General features: G+C 36.3%; 2 protein-coding genes across 2 annotated transcripts in view; both read left to right on the top strand.

Moving 5' to 3' along the window:
* The window catches only part of UFL1 (UFM1-specific ligase 1), a 26,963-nt gene extending 12,538 nt beyond the window's left edge, over nt 1-14,425 (top strand). The window contains exons 11-19 of the mRNA XM_005871475.2: nt 1,877-1,997; nt 4,298-4,414; nt 7,352-7,469; nt 8,732-8,898; nt 8,982-9,112; nt 10,004-10,084; nt 10,409-10,494; nt 11,710-11,890; nt 12,516-14,425. Of these exons, the coding sequence (XP_005871537.1) occupies nt 1,877-1,997; nt 4,298-4,414; nt 7,352-7,469; nt 8,732-8,898; nt 8,982-9,112; nt 10,004-10,084; nt 10,409-10,494; nt 11,710-11,890; nt 12,516-12,734 (1,221 nt within the window). The 3' untranslated portion in view covers nt 12,735-14,425. The remainder of the gene's footprint in view (nt 1-1,876; nt 1,998-4,297; nt 4,415-7,351; nt 7,470-8,731; nt 8,899-8,981; nt 9,113-10,003; nt 10,085-10,408; nt 10,495-11,709; nt 11,891-12,515) is intronic.
* Nucleotides 14,426-16,349: 1,924 nt separating this feature from the next.
* FHL5 (four and a half LIM domains 5) overlaps nt 16,350-24,501 on the top strand; it is a 33,598-nt gene continuing 25,446 nt past the window's right edge. Inside the window, exon 1 of the mRNA XM_005871474.2 lies at nt 16,350-16,524. The gene's annotated coding sequence lies outside the window, so the exon portion shown is untranslated. The remainder of the gene's footprint in view (nt 16,525-24,501) is intronic.

Below are 24,501 nucleotides of genomic sequence, written 5' to 3'. Positions count from 1 at the left end.
CAAAGTGTTCCTCTCACTTTGATGTTTCTCTCTGTCTTTCCCTTTCTCTTCCACATTCTCTAAAAATCAATGGAAACATATCCTCAGGTGAGGATAAAGAAGGAAGGAAGGAAGGGAGGGAGGGAGGGAGGGAGGTCATATCCTATGAAAGACACATCTTGAAAATGCCTAAAGAAAGTTGTCATTTTTTCATGGTGAAGGGACTGGAGTCCGTGTTGATGAAAACACCTTGGTGGCTGCAGTGACTGGCAGTGGCTGCAGCAGCGGGGTGATGGGGCTGGCGCCTTCCCCTGATCAGCCCAGTCGCCTCCCACAAAGGGAGGCCAGACTGTGACTTAGGCCCGCTCCCCAATGGGAGCAGGGAGCGGGTCTAAGCCGTCAGTAGGACATTCCCTGAGGGCTCCCAGTATATGAGAGGGGGCAGGCTGGGCTGAGGGACACTGCCCCCCCCCCCAGTGCACAAATTTCGTGCACCGAGCCCCTAGTCTACTTATAAAACCTACTCACAAATAGGTAGAACAAGTCCATTTATCTTAGACTGTTAATAAATTTATGAGAGCTTATTAAATATTTAAATAATTTGTATTTATCTGTATTCCTTTTAAACTCTTTAATAATCTAAAAAATGAGATAATTTTCTACATTTGGCCTGCTAAGCATTAGAGAGGAGTAAAAATAACACAGGATTGATATCAGTAAACCTGAATTCTGTTCTCAACCTATTTACTCTTTGACTTTGGAACAATAGACCTCCAGTTCTTTCTTCAAAGAAAGGATGGTGATACCTACTCTCAAAAGGATAAATGCTGGGTGGCTGAATCAGTTGGAGTATCCCATGCATCAGAAGGTTGTGGGTTCAATTCCCAGTCAGGGTGCATACCTAGGTTAGGAGTTCAGTCCCCGGTTAGGGCGTGTGCAGGAGGCAACTGATGAATGCTTCTCTCACATCAATGTTTCTCTCTCTCTCTCTCTCTCTCTCTCTCTCTCTCTCAAATCAATAAAAACATATCCTTGGGTGAGAATTTTTTTAAAAAAGGATAAATGTAAATAAAGGAAGGATGCTATATAAAATGTTTGCTACATGTTACCTACCAGCTACTAAATGCCTATATTATTTTTATTTATGACCTTTTGCTAAAATAAAAACAATGTGGTCATCACTGTTTTTTCCTTGTACTCCTGCTTCTAAACACAAATTCAGAAAAAAAAGGTGATTCTATCATTTTGAACTATCAGCATCTAGACATTTTTCTTTTGAAAACCAAAAGGGAAATATTTTTAACATGAAAATGGACTTTTGTCACTACAGATTTACAATCCTTTTCCATAATACAGAATCAATTCATTGGAATAGTTCATTGTTCTTAACATAATATTTTTAAAAGCAGAAATCAAGATTGAGTCCAGGAGGAGTTTATATGCTAAGTGTGCAATTCATTTATATATGCTCATTCATTATGGCAGAGTGGGGTAGGGGGAGATTTTTTAAATCTTTCTAGTAATCCTACGTCTCCAAGTATGGCATTGGACTTGGGAGTCTCAAAAAGAAATGGAGTAAGAGTCATCTGTTAAGCAGTGGTAAACAGCCAATAACAGCTGAAGAAGATTGTATTTGATGCTGTGTGATCAGTTGTTCAGAGACCAGATAGGATTTCTCATTAGCTGGTAATAGATACAAAAAATCCAAGAATAGCAAAGAAAGAGACTGATTTGGGGCAAAGAGAAACAGTCTTAGTGGCAACTGTCAGACAGACCTCTATAGTCCGTAGAAATGAAACCAAACAAGAATAATTATGAGTATATAAACAACTTTTGTTGTGTGCTTTTTGTAATGCTACATGTTTTTGCCTACCAAAGAAAGCATGCTTTATTTTAGGAAATGAAAAATAATCCAGTTCATTTAATCACTGAAGAAGATCTGAAACAAGTCTCCATTTTAGAAAGTAGTAATACAAGTAAAAAGGATAAAAAAGATGAACGAAGAAGGAAAGCAACAGGTAATAAATTATTAACAGAGATTCAAAGATGAGTTTTTTATTTGTTGCAGTGAACTCTGCATTTGCTAGGCACATTGAAATGCCTTTTATTTGTTCAATTCACCTTTGATTGCTAATACTAACCAAGTCTTTTGCTAATGAATTAAATATTGATTATAAAAATGGAAATATTGGTGATTACTTATTCTATGTTTTATTTGTGAGAGCTAAGTTATTTTATGCTTGGCCCATCTCTTGTTTTCCCCTCATCCAGCCCAGTAGCCTTTCTTTTTATTCTGAGTTGGCAAGTTCGTGTCTACCTCAAGGCACTAGCTATTCTTTCTATCTGGAATGTTCTCTCCTGAATTTTAAATAACAGGTTCCTTTTCGTCATTTAGAGATCAACTTTAAATGTCAGTTCCTGAGAGAGGCCTCCCTAATCACCCAAAATAGTGGACACAATCACTCTCTATCCTATTATCTTGCCATTTTTTCCCCTGTCACTTTTAGTATTGTGATGTTTTATTGTGATATGTTTTATTGTTTGGGAAACTTGTCCATCTCATTTTTTTGTTTTTTCCCCTAGTACTGTTTTTTCCTTGACATAATTTAGGTGTTCTGTAAATATTTATTGAATGAATGAATTTTCCAAGGATATACTACTTTTTTAGATTTTTTTTTTTTTAATTTAGAGTAACTGGGAATTATAATAGGTAGCACTGCTATACTAGTAACTTGCTTTTGGAAACTAACGTGTATTTTCTATAATTTTTATAGTAGGAACAACTTTTATTTGCTGTGGAAATTCACTCGTATTTCTTTGAGGTAGTTTTCTTTCCTCTTGAAAAGCCTTTTTCTACAGTCTTTCAATAATGATATTTTGAAATTTTTCTCTGTTCTTCTAGGAAAACTATATAGTAAATTACTCCAATAAATCATAGTAGTATTCACAGCCATGGATATTTTATCATATTATTTGAAGATATAGTTATAAATTCACCTTAATTAATTGGTTGCACTATGTCAATATAAGTAGTCTATTTTATTTTCTTCTAAAAACTCAGAGTCATTTGGTGTTTTCTCTCTGGTAGTACTATTGTATTATAATAGTTGAATTACAATGCATGGAATAATGCCAGGTATGAATGTCTTCCCCATAGAAAACTTATTACCAATGCAATAAAAAGTACATTCACTTTAGACTGGTGTTTTTTAAAAAATTGTATTTTTCTATCATAAAAGTAAGGAAAAATAAATTACAACTTAGAAGTATCTGATATGATGAAATTTATGGTAATTTCACTTAGAATTAAAAAAATCTTTATATAAATTACTTAATTTTATTGAAAAATGAATTTTTTATGAAGAAATATATTTTCAGTAGTTTTCAGTGTTTCAATCCCACTATTATATAAGTATTATATTTTGTGAGTACATATTTTAAGTGTAAATATCTAATAGAGAAACACCTCAATAACATTTTTTACTTTTATTTATAGTGTTTTAGTTTGTTTCATAATTTGTGTTTTTCTAGTCTTCATTTAACCAGTAGGTGATTGGAATCTATATTTTTCTACTAAACCAGTTTAATATTAATGGTCCACATTTTTAGGTGCTCTATAAATACAGGAGTGGGCAAAAGTAGGTTTACAGATATACTATAAATAAATAATACAATGATTAATAATATAAGAAAGAGTACACTGCAGTTTGTATACTCACAATTGTAAACCTACGTTTTCCAACTGCTTTATTGAGTAGTTATATGTGAAATATTGCTTTAACCCCAAGATACAAATATTAGTGAGAGATACTTCAAGAAGTTTATCTTGTTGGATTGTGGAAGAATCAGAATGTCTCCTGTAAACATGGGTAATGATTTTTCAACTAAGAAGACAAAACCAAGTATAATTAAATTTGTGAAGTACTGGAATAGGGGATATTCATGAGACTGTGGTAACAGAAGGTCAAAATGAGGGCACATTTCTTTTGGGGATGATAAGAAAGGAGGTAAATGAATGAGTTTGGCAAAGAAAAAGCTCTCTAATGACAGAAAAGTGTCATTAGAGAAGGAGGAAGAGACTACATTTAGAGCACAGGGACTATCTAATAACTGAATTGCTCAAATTCAAGAAATTTTATATTTATTTATTGAATTTATAAAACTTTTTTTAATAAAGATACTTGCATGTTAAAAAGTGACTAAAAGTTTAATTATTTGACTTTTATTTTTCTGCTGTAAAGTATGACAACATAATGTCATTATTTTCTTAAAATGGTAATTAAGTTAGAGAATACTAACTAATGTCATTTTCCACCAGAGGGCAGTGGAAGTGTGAGAGGAGGAGGTGGGAGCAATGCCAGAGAGTACAAAATTAAAAAAACCAAGAAGAAAGGAAGAAAAGATGATGATAGTGACGATGAGTCATCTCACACGGGTTTGTAGCATTGTTTTACTCTTTCTCTGTATATGCATGCTTTTTTTAACATTTTTTTAAGGTGCATACAGTTAGGTGTATATGCTTATACAAGAAGTCCTTGCTATGCACAATGTCAGTGGTCATAAATTTCAGTTACCACAGTTTAGTAAAATGACATTAGTCTCCCAACAACATGGTTCAAGGTATGAAAAATCAACATGGTTCAGTGACCAAGGTATATTAACTGTGAGTAATTGCATAAAGTACTAACTTTACTGCTAGCTCCTGAACCCACAGATCAGCACATAAATAGCAGATGTGTCAGGATCTATGACAATCACATCACATTTCAGTTTGTCAGCGATTGATTACTATGCATCTCTTATTCACTTTATGCACAAAGCATGTAGTTGTGTTTCCTCATTGTTTCCCAGTGATAAATCCATGTGACATTTTTCAAAAATGGATAATCAAAAGAGAATTGGCCGTCAAAGATGTAAGTGCAGCAAATAAATAAAAAGTGATAACACTGGAACTAAACTATGAATCGAGAATAAATGGAGTTGTAGAAAAAGTAGCTGATTGTGAGAATTGACATTGTCACCGTTCAAGGGACTCCAGCTATGCAGCCAGTGGAACTTGGTAAAGGTGCGCTTGACATAAATGAGGAAAATGGAAAAAACTTTAAAGGAATTCTCAGAGATGTTTCACAATGTTGAAAGGGCAAAGGATAAAATGTTGTAGAGTTGAAAATGGAGTAGGGCAACTTGCCAAGGCATAGAAAAGATATTTACTTTGTATTATAAATTACAGATGAGAGGGAGCAAATGTTTAAACTATTCTTGATTTGTTTTTTTGCAGAGAAATAAAACTTTCATTCTCAATGTTTGTGATGAGTTAAATTACTGTGTACTAAATTATAAATATTAGTTTTGTTTTTCTCTTCCCTATACACCAGTAAGAACTTTTAATGTTTTCACAGACATTTTTAAAAGGTCACAGAACAATTGTAAATTTTCCCATTTTTAATTAAGAACACTTTGCATAGTTTTGGCTTGCATAGTCATTTTTATGGTCTTGCACTGCTTTGCAAAACAAATTATACTATTTTGTGAAAAAGGTATTTCTGCAAATTTAAGTAGGAATCTAATTGGTTAGTTGCTTCTACCTAAGGGGGAGAATTAAGTATATCCATCTTTCTTTCCCTACGCTTGTTAGTGTTTGATGTGGTTAAGTTAGCAAGAGACATCTTACTTTATTTTTCTAAATAAAATTAAGATACTTTGTTTTTGTTTAAAAAAATAAACTGTGAACCGCACATCTCTTTCCAAGCAAAAAGAGAAAAAAAATTGAAATGATAATAATTTGAGATTTTTATTTTACCTCTTCCACAGAGTTCATTATGTATGAGCTAGAGCTGGGAGATGTAGACATCAAGTGACATGGCTTTAGCTATTAATGTGCTACTACTTGTAAGAAACAGTTGCTTAAGCTCTGTCTTTAAAGTATCCTAAGATAGGTAAAAAATAGCTACTGTTCTTGTTGCATAAAACAATGTTAATTAAAGGAAAAGTATCTTCATGGAAACTACTAGCTCTACCCTTATTTTAGATGTTATTGAGACTATCCTATGTGGATTTTTAATTTTCATTGATAAATAGATTTCCCTTTTCCCCAGATGCAGTAGGAATAGGAGTGAAAGTGCATTTAAGAAAAAAATTTCTCTAATATCTGTGGCCTTAAGTAATTATTAAATGAGGCATGTGATACTCCTTTTATATGTAAATTATGAAGAGGGGCTATAAAAGTATTGATAAATCATTCTACCTTAAAAAAAAAAAAGTACTTTTATTGCTTTTGAAAAAGGGTTGTATTGTAATCTCTGAAATCAGGATATGTTAGTTTCTCAGCTAATATATAGAGTCAACTCAATGTGAAAGATTATTAGAAGGAAATACAATTTAATAACTTTAAATGCCCGTAGGAAGCTTAGACACTATTTGGTGTGAAAAAACAAATAGCAGATCTTAGAAATAAAGGATACTACTCATCTATTTTAAAGTTGTGATCTCAACTACTTATATCTTGATGCATGGTAAAAATTGATTTTTGAGCTATTTTAGTTTTTGCTAAGATTTTATTTTTAGAATCAGTACCTAATTTAGCTGAAAATAGTCACTTTTACACTTTTTTAATTAATAAGGGAAATATTATTAGCTTTCTTTATCTACAGCCTATACTTTTCCAAGTAAATGAGTAAGCATGACATTTCCACAATTAACAATTATTTCCATTACAGTAGCTACATATAAATTTTCCTTGGCAAATAATTACTTTTGAAATCAAAAATAAATTATTGGTATAAAGTTATGAGGTTTCTTTTTAATCTATGCCTTTGCAAAAAAAAAGACAATTTTTAGCTTAATTTTACTTCAGTTGTGGTTCACATGATTATAAAGAGTTTTTTCTGAAGATCTTAGGTAAATTATAAGGATGATTTGACTTTTAGTAAATACTCATTTTTATAAAGAAGGAAATTCTGCTCAGTATCCATTGTTCAACAAAGAGAATTTATCCTTTCCTAAAAGATTTCCATCCATATGATTGATTGGATATCTAACTCTTTTAGGTCAAGGCGAAATTATTATTTTTTATTTTCTGACTGAATTATTATTTATTATTTTCTGACTGACTTGTAAAAAACAGTCATTAAATGAAGTTAGTAAAATATAACTCAAAAGAAATGCCACTATATATCCTATTTTTAAAATTACTTCTGTAAGTTATTGTATTTGACATTGGCAATTGGTGACAAAAAAAATTAATATCAGAGTCCGTAGTGGGCAATGCATTAATTACCACCTTATTAAATATGTTAATGAAAATAGTTTCCTTTATGTTGCTCATTCGTTTGTTTTGTTGTTACTCTTTTCCTTATTGCTCATTTCTTTATAGGAAAGAAGAAGCCGGAGATCACTTTTATGTTCCAAGATGAGATTGAAGATTTTTTAAGAAAACGCATACAAGATGCGCCTGAGGAGTTTCTTTCTGAACTAGCTGAGTACTTAATAAAGTACGTATAAAACAAATTTTTTCTGTTTGGTGATAGAAATTGAGTTATTAAATTAAATTTTTACCAAGATGATAGAAAACATATATTTTAGGTGGGGTTTTTTTTTCCCAAAGCTTAGAATTTAGTCACCAAATTATAGACTTTGCCTGCAGAGGCAAGGCAGTTCAATAAACATTTGGGCAAGACAATGGGAAATAAGACAAGAACGTGGAGGTGTCCTTGTTTACTGATCTTATAGTCGTATTTGGGTGGAAACCACCAGCACTAATCATTGGCTGGTCTCTTCCATGGCATGAAAAGTAACATCTATTCTAAAAGGAAGAAAGGACCATTTTCTATCTAGATTTGACGGGAAGCACACAGTGCACCATTAAGGAGAAAATAAAGTAACAAACTGCCTTCAAAGAGAATAAATTTAGCCCTGGCTGGTGTGGCTCTACTGGTTGAGCGTTGTCCCATGCTGTGAAGGAAGGGTCACTGGTTCAAACAGCCAATGTTTCTCATATTGATGTTTCTCTTCCTCTTCCTCCTTCCCTCTCTCTAAAATCAATAAAAACATTTTTTAAAAAGAATAAATTTGACCACACTAACTTAAAATGAATCAAGCTAAATTTATAGTTACAGAAGTCAAAGAAATTGAGGCCTACTTGACCATTAATAAATAATATGATCTTTCTTCAAATTGGTAGTCCCAACGTGTAAGGTTGTATAAATACAATCCAGGAGCCCAGTGCATCTAACTTTTTGAATTTAGAAATTTAGCTTTTGTAATGAATTTTTTTTTGTTCATGAATTTATTACATAATCATATTTTTATATGTAAAAAGCTGGAGTACTTACTAATTATTTCCCATTCTTTAATCTTTTCTGAATCAAACATCAAAAGGTTTTTTTTAATACACTAATAAATTGGAGAATTTAAGGAATTATCCCTGAGGATGGGGAACAGATTTAGAGTCTACTATTCTCCAAATTAAATTTGAAAAAGCTGCTCTGAATTTAATTTGAATTGAAGCTTTTGTTGTTTTTGTTGTCCTTAACACAATAACTTTGAGTATTTAAAAATTGAGAAAAATAAACCATTTAAGTTATAATTTGTGGGATGGAGGACAGGTTCTTATGAAGTATTCTCCAAATTAATCTTATTTGTTTAAAAAAATAGAGATGTTTTCATAAACCTTATTTCCATAGAATCAAAAATTTGTATCTATGTAAGCCCAGTACATTTTAAGAAACTGAATATATTTATCTTAAATTCACAGACCTCTTAATAAAATTTACCTTGAGGTGGTACGTTCAGTATTCATGTCTTCAACAACTTCTGCCTCTGGAACTGGCAGAAAGCGCACAATCAAGGACTTGCAAGAAGAGGTTTCAAACCTATACAATAATATTCGATTATTTGAAAAGGGGATGAAGTTCTTTACAGGTATACTTAATGCTATTTTTTATTCATTGATTCTCATAATTTTTCTTGTACATTCATTTTAATAAAACACCTTTATTTTTCAGATGATACCCAGACTGCCCTTACCAAGCACTTGCTAAAGACAGTCTGTACTGATGTCACTAATCTCATTTTCAACTTCTTAGCTTCGGATTTAATGATGGCAGTTGACGATCCTGCAGCCATTACAAGTGAAGTATGTTAGTGATTTTCTTGCCACTCTTTTTTTAAAATATATTTTTTTAAAATATATTTTATTGATTTTAGAGAGGAAAGGAGAGGGAGAAAGAGATAGAAACATCAATGGTAGGAGAGAATCATTTGGCTGCTGCCTCCTGCACGCCCCCTACTGGGATCAAGCCCGAGACCCAGGCATGTGCCCTTGGCCGGAATCGAACCTGGGACCTTTCAGTCCGCAGGCCGACACTCTATCCTTTGAGCCAAACCAGCTAGGGCTTTCTTGCCACTCTTGATGTGTTTTGTTTTGCAATCTGAGCATATTTTATTTTCTCATATCTGAAATAGTTTAAAAAGTTAATAAAATACAGGAAAAATTTTTAGAAAAAATATTGAGGTTTTTAGGTCAAGCTCAGTACAGTGTATATCAGGATTGGCAATATAACCAGTCTATTAAAAGTAATGCTGCTGAATTGCTTGGGAACCAGTGGTTTTATTTTTCCTAGTTATTGTTATGTCACATCCCTTTTTCCTGCTGAGTTACAAGTTTCTTAATAATGTTCATATTAGATTCCATAACTTTGCAATCATTTTCATTTAGGGACACCACTTATTTCAATATTTACACTAATTCTGAAGAGAGTATCTTTCCTTTCTCTTATACTGCTTGACAGATGGGAGGAGTAAGGCTGTAGCTATTCTCTTTGGCTGACCACTATTGGCTAGCTCTCTGATTTGAGAATGTTTTTAGCATATTATTATCCCTCGTTTGAGCTAAAAAATTCGAGAACAAAGATAAATACCTTTCAACATTCTGTATAGTAATAAATGTACTTTTTTTTCCTTTTTGTTTGATCCTATATCTACCACCTGTCAAAAACACAATGCCGAAATAATTTTTCCCCCATAGGTAAGAAAAAAAATTTTGAGTAAATTATCAGAAGAAACTAAATTAGTCCTCACAAAACTCCATAGCTCCTTGAATGAAAAGGTAAGTAAAGTTTGATTCTATGTAGATATATATTGGAGCTAGCATTTGTGATCTTTGAGTAGATTTTTATAAAAAATAATGGTGAATTAAGTCTGAAACTAGTATTCTGCATTCAGATACCTTTTTGGGAGGTGAAGGGCGAGACCAAGCTAGGGGCGATTTACCCTCTTTAAAGTGCTAAATTACAGTTTCACATTTAATGACAAAATAACCTTTTTTAAAAATTGTATTTAGGGTGTAAAATTATAAAACAGCATTAAATGGCTATTTTCTTTAGGCAACTTTGTATTATAAAGTTAATTGTGGTATTTAACACCTTTTCAGAGCATAGAAGACTTTCTTTCTTGTCTGGATTCTGCAGCAGAAATTTGTGATATTATGGTGAAAAGGGGAGACAAAAAAAGGGAAAGGTAACACTGAGTTAATCTATCTTATTAATAAACTAGAGGCCTGGTGCACGAATTTGTGCACAGGTGGGGTCCCTCTGGGTGGCCTGTGGGGATCAGGCCGAAACCTGCAGTCCAACGCCACCGGCAGCTCCTACCTGCCACTCCCGCTTATCCAGGCCCCACTGCGCCTGCTGTGGGCTCGTGCCTAATCAGTCCCAATCAGGAGAGGCTCGCGCCGCCGCAGCAGCACTCACCAGCCATGAGCCCTGCATCTGGCGCCCTCCCGAGGGGAGAGGCCCGCGGGATTAGGCCAAAACCCGCTCTCTGACATCCCCCAAGGGGTCCCGGATTGCAAGAGGGTGCAGGCCAGGCCAAGGGACCCTACTAGTGCACGATCGGGGCCGGGGAGGGGCCACGGGAGGGCTCCAGAGTGTGTCCGGCCCCGTCTCACCCAGTCCCAATCGGCCAGACCCCAGCAGCAAGCTAACCTATCGGTTGGAGCGTCTGCCCCCTGGTGGTCAGTGCACATCATAGCCACTGGTCGACCGGTTGACTGTCTGCCCCCTGGTGGTCAGTGCACATCATAGCAGCTTGTCGACTGGTCGACCATCTGCCCCCTGGTGGTCATTGCATGTCATATGGAGTGGTTGAGTGGCCTTAGCATATCATTAGCATATTGCGCTTTCATTGGTTGAACAGTTGACTGGTCACCAAATGACCGGACACTTAGCATATTAGGCTTTTATTATATAGGATTCTTAGATGTGTTATATCTGAAATTGGAATTTGACTATCTGAATCTTGCATTGAGAACTGTTGTGTCTAAATTGTTGTATACCTTGAAGCATTTTGGTCTTAATAAAATTCAGTTTTCCTCTGTGACTCATCTTGATAAGGTAGCAGAATTGTCTAATCCCATAGTTGATCAAGCCTGGCAACTTTTTATTAGCTTTGTGACTTTCTTTACAGGAAACCTGTTTAAATCAGGGCTCTTCTGTTTGATCCTCTACACTCAAAAGGCATACTTTGAATATCCCTGCTATATTGTTTTTTTTCTATCTTTTTCTAGCACATTAGTTTATTCAGGCCTTTTAGAATTATGAGTATCTGAAACATATTTAAAAGGTCCCTTAAAATATTTATTTAACTAGATAATTAAACTAGAGAAGTTAAAAATGAATACAGAAGGGAAGAACTGAAATTGGTGAGAATTTGTGTGGTTTTGTTTTTGTTTAGGCAGATTCTGTTCCAGCATCGACAAGCACTGGCTGAACAGCTAAAAGTCACAGAAGACCCTGCTCTTATCCTGCACCTCACTTCAGTCCTGTTGTTTCAGTCCTCAACCCACAGCATGCTCCATGCACCTGGAAGATGTGTCCCACAGATCATCGCTCTTCTTAAGAGTAAAATTCCAGAGGTATTACATTTTCCATGCACTTGGAACTATTAAAGCTTTTAGGTTGCAAATATTTTTAATGGATAGATGTGAATCATTGTGAACACCAAGACATATAACATCATCTTCCTGTTTCCACAAATGCAAACAATGAATTAGGAGATTGATTTTAAGGATACTCTTTTAGGATCCTATCTGATCCATGGTAAAGAATATTCTGAATTTGGAAATTAAGCTTTTGGAAAAGACATAATAATGTTCAGTCTTTCATTTCAGCTTATTCAGGTTTAACCTGCCCTTCAAGGGCCCCTTAAAATTCTTCATAAATTCTGCATAAATTCTTCTGAGAAACTCCTCAACTAAAAGTAATTTTGGCTTCTTTGAACTTCCATATCACTTTGACTATATCTTTGGTGATAGAACCGAGCCAAATCAACTATTAAAATAACCTGCATTTGTGTTTTCTGTCTCCTAAAATATAAACTCCTTGAGAGCAAGGACCTTGGTACATTCAGCTTTCTATTTACATGGCCAGGGATTTGTAAAGATGAAGACCTTCAGTGTGTATTGGTTGAACAAATCCCACTTTGTTCCACAAAAATTAAATCATGTTTGTTAGCTTTTCTTCTCCTTTCTCTGTTCACAGGACCAGCATACACTTTTGGTAAAGTATCAAGGATTGGTTGTAAAGCATTTAGTTCATCAAAATAAGAAGACTGGGCAGGAAGAGGATCCCTTGAGTAATGAATTAGACAATGAAGAAGAAGATAGCACCAGTACTACTCGGAAAGAGCTTCAAGAACTTTCTTCATCCATTAAAGACCTTGTTCTCAAATCCAGGAAATCATCTATGACAGAAGAGTAATGAACTTAATTTACTTTTGCCATGTAGTAAATGTTTTTCCCCAAAGTTATTGCTGAGTTATAAATAATGTTTATTTCACAATCTCCAATCTCCCATTAGCCCACAATTTAGTTAAAACAGTACTGTTGTATTCATTGTAAATTTTATAAAAATGTGAATTTTTGTAAATTGAGTTCTCCATGGAAGATTTCTTTAGACATTATAATTCTAAAAATTATACATTTATTTTATTTCCGTGTACTGAATGAAGAATAAATTTTCTGATGTCTTTAATTTCTAGGAAAGGGCTCATTTGTTGTGTTATATTTCTAGTGACATCATCATATTTTTACATTATAGGCAAAAATTTTAAATGTGGTCATGTTTTTTTAAAAAGAAAAATATCCCTCTGCTGTCAAAAATGAAAATTGTGTATTTTACTTTAAAGTCAATATAAAATGCTTCAAAAATAACATACAGAAATTTGCAAAATATTTTTTTATTGCTGAGCCCTTGCTCTTATTTCTGGCAGATAGAGGTTCTTCCATCTTCCCACAGGAGTGAACTGTTATGCGGTTGGAATCGTTAGGGATGCTTTTACAGCGGAAGAACATCTGAGTGACCCATGCGTTCCTGTGTTCTATTCTAAAACAAGATGCTAACAAAAGTAAGAATAAAACTTGCTGCTAATAGGTATGTCATAATTTACCAATGGAATAACTAAAAGTGTTACGCAAATATTTTTTCCATTTGGCATTAATCCATTTTGCATTTCTAAATGTCATTTCTTTAATCAGTAGTCACTGTAGCAACTAATGCTTTGTTGTGGAGAGATTTCTAAGTGTATTTACATCATTGCAAGCTTTTTAAAAAATAAAAATATAAACCCTTATAAAGAAGTAGGTATTCTTGTTTTTCTAAAGATTATTAGTAGTTAAAACTAATTAAATTAATCAAGCTAATTAAAACTAAAATAGTTCCTTGGAGTAATCAATCTAAGCAACAATTTGTTATATATCAAAAGGAATTTATTTTGAATATAATAGTAAATTAAATCTCAAATATTAAAAAATACTGTTGTATATAATTCCTTGTGTGGCATTTAAAACTCTATGTTTTAAAATGTTTGAATACAAAGATCAGTCTGCCTACCTCTACTCTAATTCTAGACGAAGTGTTAGTAACTGAGTAAAAGGAATTAAATATTACAGACTATTAATGTTGATAGGAATGTAATGTAAATTTTAAAATGTTTTTCCATTGGCATTTTTTTATTAATGTATTTTCAGAAAAATGAAAATCCTCTCACCACAAACTCCAGTTAGTTTTATGTGCTTATTCGGCTTTCAAAATATTGAGCACCCAACAAAATTTTTTATTCAGTCTTTGCTTAAGAACTTTATAATTTATGTTTCAGTAGATACCAAAGTAATCTTTGTTTTTGTCAAACTAGAGAATAGTTTGTGAAAATAGAATACCTTAATTTTTGAAAATAAAAGATAAAATGAAGCAAATAAAAAAATTATTCTTATTTTGTTGGCATTAAATATTTTTCATTTTTCAAAATAGCTCTTATTTTTTCATAGTAAATAAGAACAGCTTTGTTTATGTAAATAAATTATATGGCTGATTTTTAATGTAAAAATCTAATTTGTTAATAAAATTAAATTGTTAAATGTTTATCTACTATGATCTTCATGGGAATTTAAGAATCTTATTTAAAATAAAGTTGCCTGTTGTTTCTATTAAATATGGTATTTTGAAGCTTCTAATATTTTCAGTATTACTAGTTTAATTAATGCATATATTATATGTACATTTTTAACTATTATTCTGAACATTTTAAAAGTAGTTTACTATATTCCTCTTATATAAAAATAGTTTCATAGTCCTCAGTGTCCTTCATTCCTTGAAACTTTGCCATTCATGAACCATTTTACCTTAGTAAGCCTTTTCATTGAGCTAGATTTCAGCATCAGACTAACAAGTGGGGAGAAGATGAAGGGGTTTATCTGGGACTGAGTTTGAGATGCCTGGGAATCTCTAAACAAAGATGTCCAATAGATAACAGGATACAGGCCTAGAATCTTTGAGAGGTAACAGTTGAGAACAGAGAGTAATAACAGTTTGGGAGTCATAATACATAATTGTTTGTTGTTGTCACAACCCATGGAGGGTGTACAAAGAAGCATTCTGAACTGAGGTTGAAGCTCTGGGCAATGATGAGGTGAATAAAGCGGGGGGAGCCTGAGTATCTAAGAGCTAGGAGGAAATAAAAAAATATATAACTTAGTAAACCAAAGGAAGAGAATTTCAAAAAGAAACATAGCCAGAGATGAGAAATTTCTGGCAAGATGAAAAACAGTGCTCTTTGGGGTGTTAATATCATTTATGAGCTTAATGAAGCATTTTTTTGTGAAGTGGTTCAATTGGAAGATAGATTGCAATAGCTTGAGGAGCAACAGGAAGATCAGAAGTTGAATCAATGAATGTAGATTACCCTCTCAGGAAGCATAGTGTAAACAAAGACAGTAATGGCCCCATAACTAGATGGGAACTTAGGCATTTTTTATATCCCAGACTCCACTTCCTCATTTATGAAAGGAGAAAAATAATGCCTGGTTAGTAGTATCATGAGGATTAAAATCTATTACTAATTGAATGCTCTTGTGTCCTTTCCCTAGCTCAAGTTTTTTTTTAATTTTTTTTTTTTTTTTTTTTGTACATACCTGAGTTTGACCTCAGGAAATATTAACATCATTCCTTTAGCACTTAAAACAAGGACAGTTTAAGTTTGGTCTGGGAATAAATGTAATTAAGGCAGAATATTTCTTACCCCACCTTGCAAACCAAAGAAATGGCCTCCAATGGAGATTCTAGGAGCAAATGCCACTTGCTTTGTGAGTCAGTTTGACCCACTAAGAATTCCTGTTATGGATTACTTCAATATTCAAACATTTCTTTAAATTCAGTTCTTGAAATTTCTTGCCACTTTTCATGTTTTGAATTGAAGATTTCAAAAAGCCAAATGAGCCTGTGCTTAAATGAACATGACATAACAATCGCTGCCAGCTCATAGGGATGTAGGCAGAAACAGGGAAAGCTCAGTCCACGCTGCAGGTGCAGGAAGCAGGTAACAACCTTGAGTTACTCTATCAAATTCAAGGCTTGGAGTTCCCAGATTTCCCAAGAAGACAGTGATAGAGGCCACAACGAAAGGCTCATCTCAAGTTACCAACTCTTCAGGTAAGAACAAGAAAGCTCTGTGGTTCAGCCATTTCTAATGTAAAACAAGGGTTCTGTTAGTCACCAGGAAAGAGAACCAACAAAACAGATTAATCAAAGAAACAGAAAATACATTATCCTTTTAGAAACTTTTAAAATGTGAATGTGCCCTTAATTTAGCCTAGGCAGTGAGAATTTCTTGAGTGTGTATGTGCGGTTTGTAACTTAAACTTTTTGGAGCTTATCCAGATCCTACTTCACATACGAATCCAGGATTGCCCTTTAAGGATGTCCTGCACAGAACTTGTTACTCGTAATTTTAAATAAAAATTGACAAGGAATGCTTTTGCAGCCCAGTAGGAGTCAGCTATGTGCACGTCACCAGACTTGGAGGAAACCCATTTAACCCTCCTATTTTCTTCTACAAAGTTGAAAAAGCTGCAGTTGGGAGGGACACTCAGATAGCTCTGGTGGCTCCTTCTGTTCCTTTTGGAGTTGATCTATGAATGCGCTGGAAGAAAAACAATCATCTTATTGTCTCCTTTCATACTGTTTAAATTGCAGGAAGAAGCAGCTTTAAGAGAAAGTAAGTTTTGTTTTCTTTCCCTTAATGTTTCCTACATGTTTTTTATGTGGTGTTTTGGCTTCTTAAGTACAAGAAATTCCTATAAACTTTCTAGTGACTGCATAAGAGAAAACTTATACTTGGCAGATAAGTATAGATCTTGAAGTTTCTTAGAAACTTTTTAAAAGCCATTTGAGCCAACAGTTATCTAACTTTATATGCTGAGCTGTTCAGATTTCTCATTTTGATGATATGCATGTGGAAGCAACATAGTGTCCAGCTAACTCTTTGGAGCTGCCTCCTGAGTTCTGAAAATAGTCTTTATTCACGAGGCATAGTTTCATTGTCATAAAGGGGTGGCGGGTTTCATTTGACTTCATTTATTTGAATGACTAATTTTATCACTGAGGTTTATGGTGGATTTATATGTCCAGAGCACACTTTGAAGTCCTTTACATATTTTAAGTGCGATTCCTATTTTCAAGAAAAATCTGCCTACTTTCCAGTAACAGGCATAGAGACGATTCCTAATTTTAGGTGTTCTAAGATTAAATTAAAATGTCTGTGTGTCTAGCCCACACATATATAATATGCTTCATGTATCTAAAGCATTGCTTCTTGAAACTGAGATAGAGTTACTTAAGCAAAAGCATGTATCCCATGTTTATGCTTCCTCCTCCACTATTTTAGTCAGACCCTCTTTCATGTCTGTCATCCATTTGAAAACCAAATGCAGCTTCTCAGTTGTCAATTTGGGTTTCAGGATTGTGAAAACTAAAAGAAAAAAAAAGTCATTAATAAAATGCATAATTCTCATAAGTAAAATGTGTAAAAAAAACCCTTCAGTCATTTTAGCCTTCATTTCATATCCATAATATGGCATTCTAGCATTTTTATTAGCAAAGTATATGGATTAAAATACAACACAAATATTGCAAACATATGTCATACAAGAGAATTCTTAACATATTTATTGTGATTTATGCCTAAATCCAGAATCCAAATTGCTTGATGGAAAAGGTAAACGCTGATGTCTGTTTTCTACACTTGCTCTATTTATTCCCACATGTTATCATTAGTTGCCAATTCTGGGGCCGTTCTACCTAAACAAGAGCAGAGACTTTTGCTTTAATGCAACATCACCTCACTGACAAGTTTACTTCTTATTTTTATTATACTTGCCAACAACATTTTGAGTAAAGCTGGATTAATTTGGGTTCCTTAGACAAGCCCAATAACTTTCTACTATATAATATTGAAAATAAATGGTTTTCTAGAATATGTTAGAGAAACCTTGATTTGTTTTCAATCTAGGAAACATGATCTCTTTAAAATTGAAAACCAAATACTTGGGTTCACATGGGAAGCTCTGAGTCAGATGTCAGTTAAACAATCTTGCATTTCCATGTTCTTGTAAATTGTCTTTTTCCTGTCTGATTATCATCATTTTTCTGTACCTTTTGGTACCCTGAGAGGGCTGGAGGAGGGGAAGAGGGGAGAGGGAGGAAACCTCTTCCTGCCATAATATCTTGAATCCCTCCAAAATGATCAGCTTGAGCATTTTATCTACCCCCACATCTTTGGGATTATAGATCTCAATAGGATCAATGGACCCTCTTCTCAGAAAAGTCCATTGCAAATAGATATTTCAGTGGCATTTCTGGCATTGAGAGACTCCTGAAATCTGTCCTTGAGTATTCTCTGCCGTCCTTATCATGAACCACTATTCTCCATGAAGCCATACAACTCAGCTTCAAACATCCTGGGGCAGTGGGTTCACCAACTTGCCAAAAGGCCTGGGGAGGGAGTATATGCCTAAGCTGTTTCTCTAAACTTTCCTCACCTGAGTACAGGTAAGGTTTAGGCAAGAATTATAGCTGAAGATGAAGTTCAAAGGTTAACTTTCAAAGCAGGTCCTGATCTAATTCATGGTTACCCTTGTTCTGGGCATGTCATGGGAAGAACAGTGGAAGATTCAAGTAGCAAAACAAGGCTTAGAATGGAAGGTGAGAGTGTTAAGCCTCTAAAGACCCCAGAACGTGGAAAGGATGGCTGCAGCAGATCTCCCTGTTTCTCTGGCCATCCTCCTGAATCCCTGTGCCCACCTAATAGTGGATTGGAAGACAGAAGGGAAGATCTAAACGAATGCCCATTATCTTATACCCTCCACTTCAGGGATCACAGTCTCTCATTTTTCCTTCTGTATTATCTCCTTCCATCAGCATTTAACCGTGTTCAAAATTTCCTATCTTGAAAAGCATCTCCGTTATTGAGCTCCAGTGACCCTCATTCCTCAGCCTCACGGATGAATCTCTTGAAGAACCTCCCCTTCCTCAGCCCACACTTCTCAATCTACTGCACTCTGGCTTTAGTCCTCATCAGTTTCCCTCGGTGCTCATTGAGATCATCAATTACTAGTGCATTGCTAAGTCCAGCAGCCATTCCTCATTCTCTATCGACTTGGTGTCTCAAAAGCATTTTACCCTATTCTCTACTTTCCCCACCTGGAAACACACTTTACCCAGGATTCCCATGATAACAAACTCCCAGGTTTCCTCCACCTCTTGGACCACTATTCTCAGTTTGTTTTGCAGAGTCCCCTACTCCCCTACTTTCTAGACTCCTTTTCTCTTGCTTGGCAATTGCATTGCTTCACTTATCATCCATTCCATATGCTTATGAATCCAAAAGTTTTATCTCTGTCTTTTCTGAGCTACAAATCTAACTCTGCTGAGTACAGGACTGCTCAGAGCAGGTTTGTATACCAGTGAATATAAGAGGAAGGGGGCGGGGAGGGGGAATATCAGAGACAAACCAGGTAAATGTTTTTATTGATTTCAGAGAGGAAGGGAGCAGGAGAGAGAGATAGAAACATCAATGATGAGAGAGAATCATTGATCAGCTGCCTCTTGCATGTCTAACACTGGGTATTGGCCCCACACTGGGGATCGAGCCCATAACCCAGGCATATGCCCTTACTGGGAATTGAACCATGACCTTCTTCTGGTTTATAGGTAGACACTCAACCACTGAGCTACCCTGGCTGGGCCAGGTAAAATTTTTGACATGGAATTTTCCATAGGACCCCTTCCAAAATGCCCAAGTAACTTATATGGTTTCTCTGCCCCATCTCTTTAGCTCCCAGCTGAACAGCTCTACTTGGTTGTCCCTCAGTCTTCACAAATGTTACCATTTTTTAAATCTAAAAGTAATTTCATTATTTCCTTCTCCTATTCCCCACCCTACTTCTTTCAAGTATATTCTTGTATAGTAAATGGCACCACAATGCAACCAGAAACTTGGGATGAACTAACTCTTCTCTCTCAATCACATATCCAAAGAATCTCTAAGTTCTGCGAGGCACCCTTGTATATTCACCTACTTTTTTCCTTTGTCACTGCCACCGCCCTATTTCAGGCTGCCATCTCCCTTTACTTGTCTAAGAGTAGCTTTTCACTGGCCTCCCTGCATCCAGAATTGCCCTCTTCTGCATTCCGCATATTGAAGCCAGAGTGATTGACCTAAAACAACTACTGGTCTAAAAACATTTGATTTTGCCAACCTCTTACTTCAAACCTTTCCCTGACTCTCTACAGGCCTTCCAATAATAACCAGATTCCTTCTCCAGGTTAAGGAGAAGTAGCACAGTGAATTATATAGCCCATCTCTTCTACCTTGAAGGTGCTCAGGAACCAGCTCTGGGTCTTTGTAAAAATGCAGGTTCTGTAGATCTGGGTTGTGTTGGCGCCTGTGTTTTTACATTTGTAATAAGCTCCCAGATGATGCTGATAATACTGCACATGGACCATACTTTTTATGCCAAATTGGCTGAAGCTCAGATCTCAGTTGTGTTACTCACTAAGTCTGGGAACTTAGAAAGGTCACTAGCCTCTGTGTCTAGTTTTCCTTGTATATAAAGTGATCATAATGGTGTACCTTCTTAGGTTTGTTTTGAAAAATAAACATGTTGTATTAAAATTACTTGCAACAGAGTGTTACCAGTAAGTGCTAGTTATTATTACTAGTTAAGATCTTGAGTAATTTAGCCTCTACATCCTTTTCCAAGCCACACACACACACAGTCTACTAATTAATAGAAATAAATGCATTCCATTATCAAAAATCCACCTGGGAAACTGATACATGAAATCCAAAAATCTTATAAACTATAACCTAAAGAAGAAAAAGATAATAAGATAAATTCCCAAAAGCATTTAAAACAAGAATTAATGGTTATTCTGATCAACGTAATTAGAATATTTATTGTTTTGTTTGTTTTATTAGCCAAGAACTTAGAAATGATGCTATTCGTTCCTTCATTTTATTTTTGTTAAGTTTTAAACTACAGAGCTAGCACAATCAGAGAATCATTTAACATACTGGTTAATAAAAGCTTATCTATACTAATAAAAGGGTAATAGGCTCATTAGGCCGAGTTGACTGGACATCTTCCAGACATCTGATTTCCTTCTGGACAGTTAGGGGGCAACCAGGCTGGCAGGGGGGCACTTAGGGGGCAACCAGGCCAGCAGGGGGGCAGTTAGGGGGTGACCAGGCGGCAGGGGGGCAGGCAATCAGGCCAGCAGGGGAGGGCAGTTAGGAGTGATCAGGCTGGCAGGGGAGGGCAGTTAGGGGTGATCAGGCTGGCAAGCAGAGGGGTTAGGGGCAATCAGACAGGCAGGCCAGCGGTTAGGAGCCAGCAGTCCCAGATTGCAAGAGGGATGTCCAACTGCTGGCAGGATGGGGCCTAAACCAGCAGTTGGACATCCCCTAAGGGGTCCCAGATTACAGAGGGTGCAGGCTGAGCTAAAGGACCCTCCCCCCCATGTACGAATTTCATGCACCAGGCCTCTCTATATATATCAGTCTCTCTTTCTTCTCCCTTCCCCCCACTTATACAGTACAACTGACTAAAGAATAAAACCACCTTTATTGGAACAGGTGTGTGGTTTTGAAAGTTCCAATTAGTCATATGCCCCTCCTTTCAGAGTTCTAAGACAATTGCAAAATAGACACAGGTGTCATATCTGGATCAATTTGTCATCAATTATATTATTGTTAAAGCTGAATTGGAAAACAAAGCCTTTTCTAAAGACTGTACCACCCAGCCTGATCCCAGGTGTGTGTGTGAGGGGGGTGGGGGGGTAGAACAACTTGGACCCCTGCAGCACTCCTTTCAGGGGAGCAGAGTTTTGGGCCCTGCGCTAGCATTTCCACTGAAGTGAGGGGGAGTAACACTTTGCCCAGTTACTTATCACTCCTCAGTGGAGTAGAATCAGTGAGCCCAAGGGCGGGACATTGTATCTCCAATGCTTTCAAAAGAGAGGATTTTTTTTTTATGACAAGTATAGAAATCTGGGGAAAATAAGAGGTTCTCTCATATAATTATTTTAAGTATTCATCTTTTAAAACTTTTTAATTATTTTTTTCAATTACAGTTTACATTCAATATTATTTTGTATTAGTTTCGGTGTACAGCATAGTGGTTAGGCAATCACACAGTTTACAAAGTGTTTCCCCTGCTATTTCATATAATTTTTAATTTAAAAAATTCCTGGTTTCTTATACATTTACTAGAGGCCCGTTGCACAAAGAGATTCATGCAATAGGCCTTCCTTCCCCTGGCTGCCGGCACCGGTTTTCCTCTGGCACCCAGGACCCAGGCCTTTGCTCCAGCCGCAGCGGAGAAACCAAGCCTCAAGGCTTCTCCGGTCCGACCACAGCAGAGAAGCCAAGCCTCTTCAGTTTTCTGTCGTCTTCAGTCTTCGGTCTTCGCTCGGGCTGGAGCCTTCAGTCTTCACCCGAGCCTGCATATGCAAATTAACCACCATCTTTGTTGGGTTAATTTGCATACTCATCCTGATTGGCTGGTGGGTGTAGCAGAGTGACACCAATTTGCATGTTTCTCTTTTATTAGTGTAGATCAGTGGTTCTCAACCTTCCTAATACCACGACCCTTTAATACAGTTCCTCATGTTGTGGTGACCCCCAATTTTATTGTTACAAATTGAACATAATTAAAGCATAGTGATTAATCACAAAAACAATATATAATTATATATGTGTTTTCTGATGGTCTTAGGCGACCCCTGTGAAAGGGTCGTTCAACCCCCAAAGGGGTCACGACCCACAGGTTGAGAACCGCTGGTGTAGATCATCAATATAAATTGTTGAAATGCCAAGTAGGAGAGATTTTAGTTGACAGCGTACATCACAGACCTAATTTTACAGTGTGCCCTTCAGTTGGCCAAGAAGAAAACACAGTGAACTAAATATATTCATAGCAATGTGTAGCTGAGTTTTTAAGGCTCTGACAGGTAAAAGTATTATGTTTCATATGTGGCCTTTCTATTATCAATGTTCGAGATGCTGACCTCCAGGTGTGGCCCCTCCAACCCCGCCAGCAGTGCTCTCTGCTGTGGCCCACCCGCCTTGGCATGCTGTTTGACCACTTGCAGAGATCTGTGGATTCCCCAGTGCTTAGGAGCCTCCCCCGACCTTCCTTAGAGACTAACTTTTTTTCAAGTTATAGCTCCAGAGGAAGCTTTACCTGAAGTTTTCTAGAAATTTCCTAAAATTTCCAGAGCACCCTATGCATACGTTCAAGCATTTCCATATGTCCTCTGCCTTTCTTCCCTCACCCCCTTCCATCCACAATATTTGCTGAGTGCTCAGCATATGCTAGTCATGCTCAAGACAGCAGCAGCCTGGAGGTAACAGCACCTGCCTGTGGAAGCTTACTGTTGAGCAGGAACGATGATTAGGGCAAATGGGCAGTATGTGTGCTCAAGTACCAAGGGCCACAAGAATTTGCAGCCAGGGTCCTAATCTGGTGGAAGAGCGACTGAGTGATGAAATTACTTGTGAGTCTCTCCCGTGCCGGCATGGAAGCTTCCCATGGGGAGATAACTGGTCTCACCCACCAAGCTCCGTAGATGGCCCAAAGCTGGCATTTGAGAGCTCTTTGTGAAACCCACAGAACCACAGTCCACTGTGTTCAGAGAGCTAGCTGCTTACGCTGTTGAGTTTAAAAGTAAAAAGGAGCCAGACCAAGGCCGATGACAGATTGTGAAAGCTAAAGAGCTGGAGCATGTGCGTCACAGAAAGTAGTGTGATGCAAAGGCTGGGTTGGCCTCTATAAAATGGGAAGGAAGTGACTGTTTGGCTCTAAACCTTTAATATCCCATCACCAGACATCTGACCTTTTCCTTCCTGCATTCACTCAGTACTCACTTGTGCCAGGCTCTGTTTTAGGTGCCAGGGACACAGCCCTGAACAAGGCCAGGAAGGTCTCCGCTCCTGTGTGTGTGACATGTTCCTATGCCTTAAAAATCCACACACGGAGTGATGCTTAGGGTGAAAATTTAAAAAACACTAAAATGTATTTGTCAACACACACTGTGAACATTTGGTTTCCAAGAGAATAACAGATTGTCCCCTTTCCTTTACACGCCAAGCTAGCATAAACAACTCGAGATCAACACATTGTGTTTCCCAATGAAACACAACTATAAAAACACAACTGCTGAGTGAAAGCTGTGAGTACTCACTACAATCACTTTCCTTTGACAGATGCTAAGAACCAACTTTGAATCTCTGAGACTAGGAACTGATAAAAATTAAAGCTGTTTTTAAATACCACCATGGGACGCTTTAAATGGTCACTCTCTCCATCACAACAAATGTGAACTACATACACCCATAGCAATGCGTAGCTGAGTTTTTAAAGCTCTGACATGTAAAAGCATTATGTTTCATATGTGGCTTTTATTCCCCATCCCACAGGAAACTAAGAATAACTATAATAAACAAAATCCTATAGAAATCGAGTAGCCTTGAATGTCGCAGGGGCTATGTACTTGCTTTTCAGGATAATTGGTTCATTTTTACAGCTGGTGGCAGCCCAGCTTCAGGCATGGAAGGAATCTCTCTGTTACCTGGTCAGCAATGAAAACCTGGAGTGCCAGATAGCAACAAGGAGAGGGTTTCTATCTCTTT

This window comes from Myotis brandtii, unplaced genomic scaffold (genome assembly GCF_000412655.1).
Source record: "Myotis brandtii unplaced genomic scaffold, ASM41265v1 scaffold343, whole genome shotgun sequence".
NCBI classification, from domain to species: domain Eukaryota; kingdom Metazoa; phylum Chordata; class Mammalia; order Chiroptera; family Vespertilionidae; genus Myotis; species Myotis brandtii.
The sequence above is the reverse complement of the archived record's forward strand: the minus strand, read 5'-3'. Positions and strand labels throughout refer to the sequence as shown.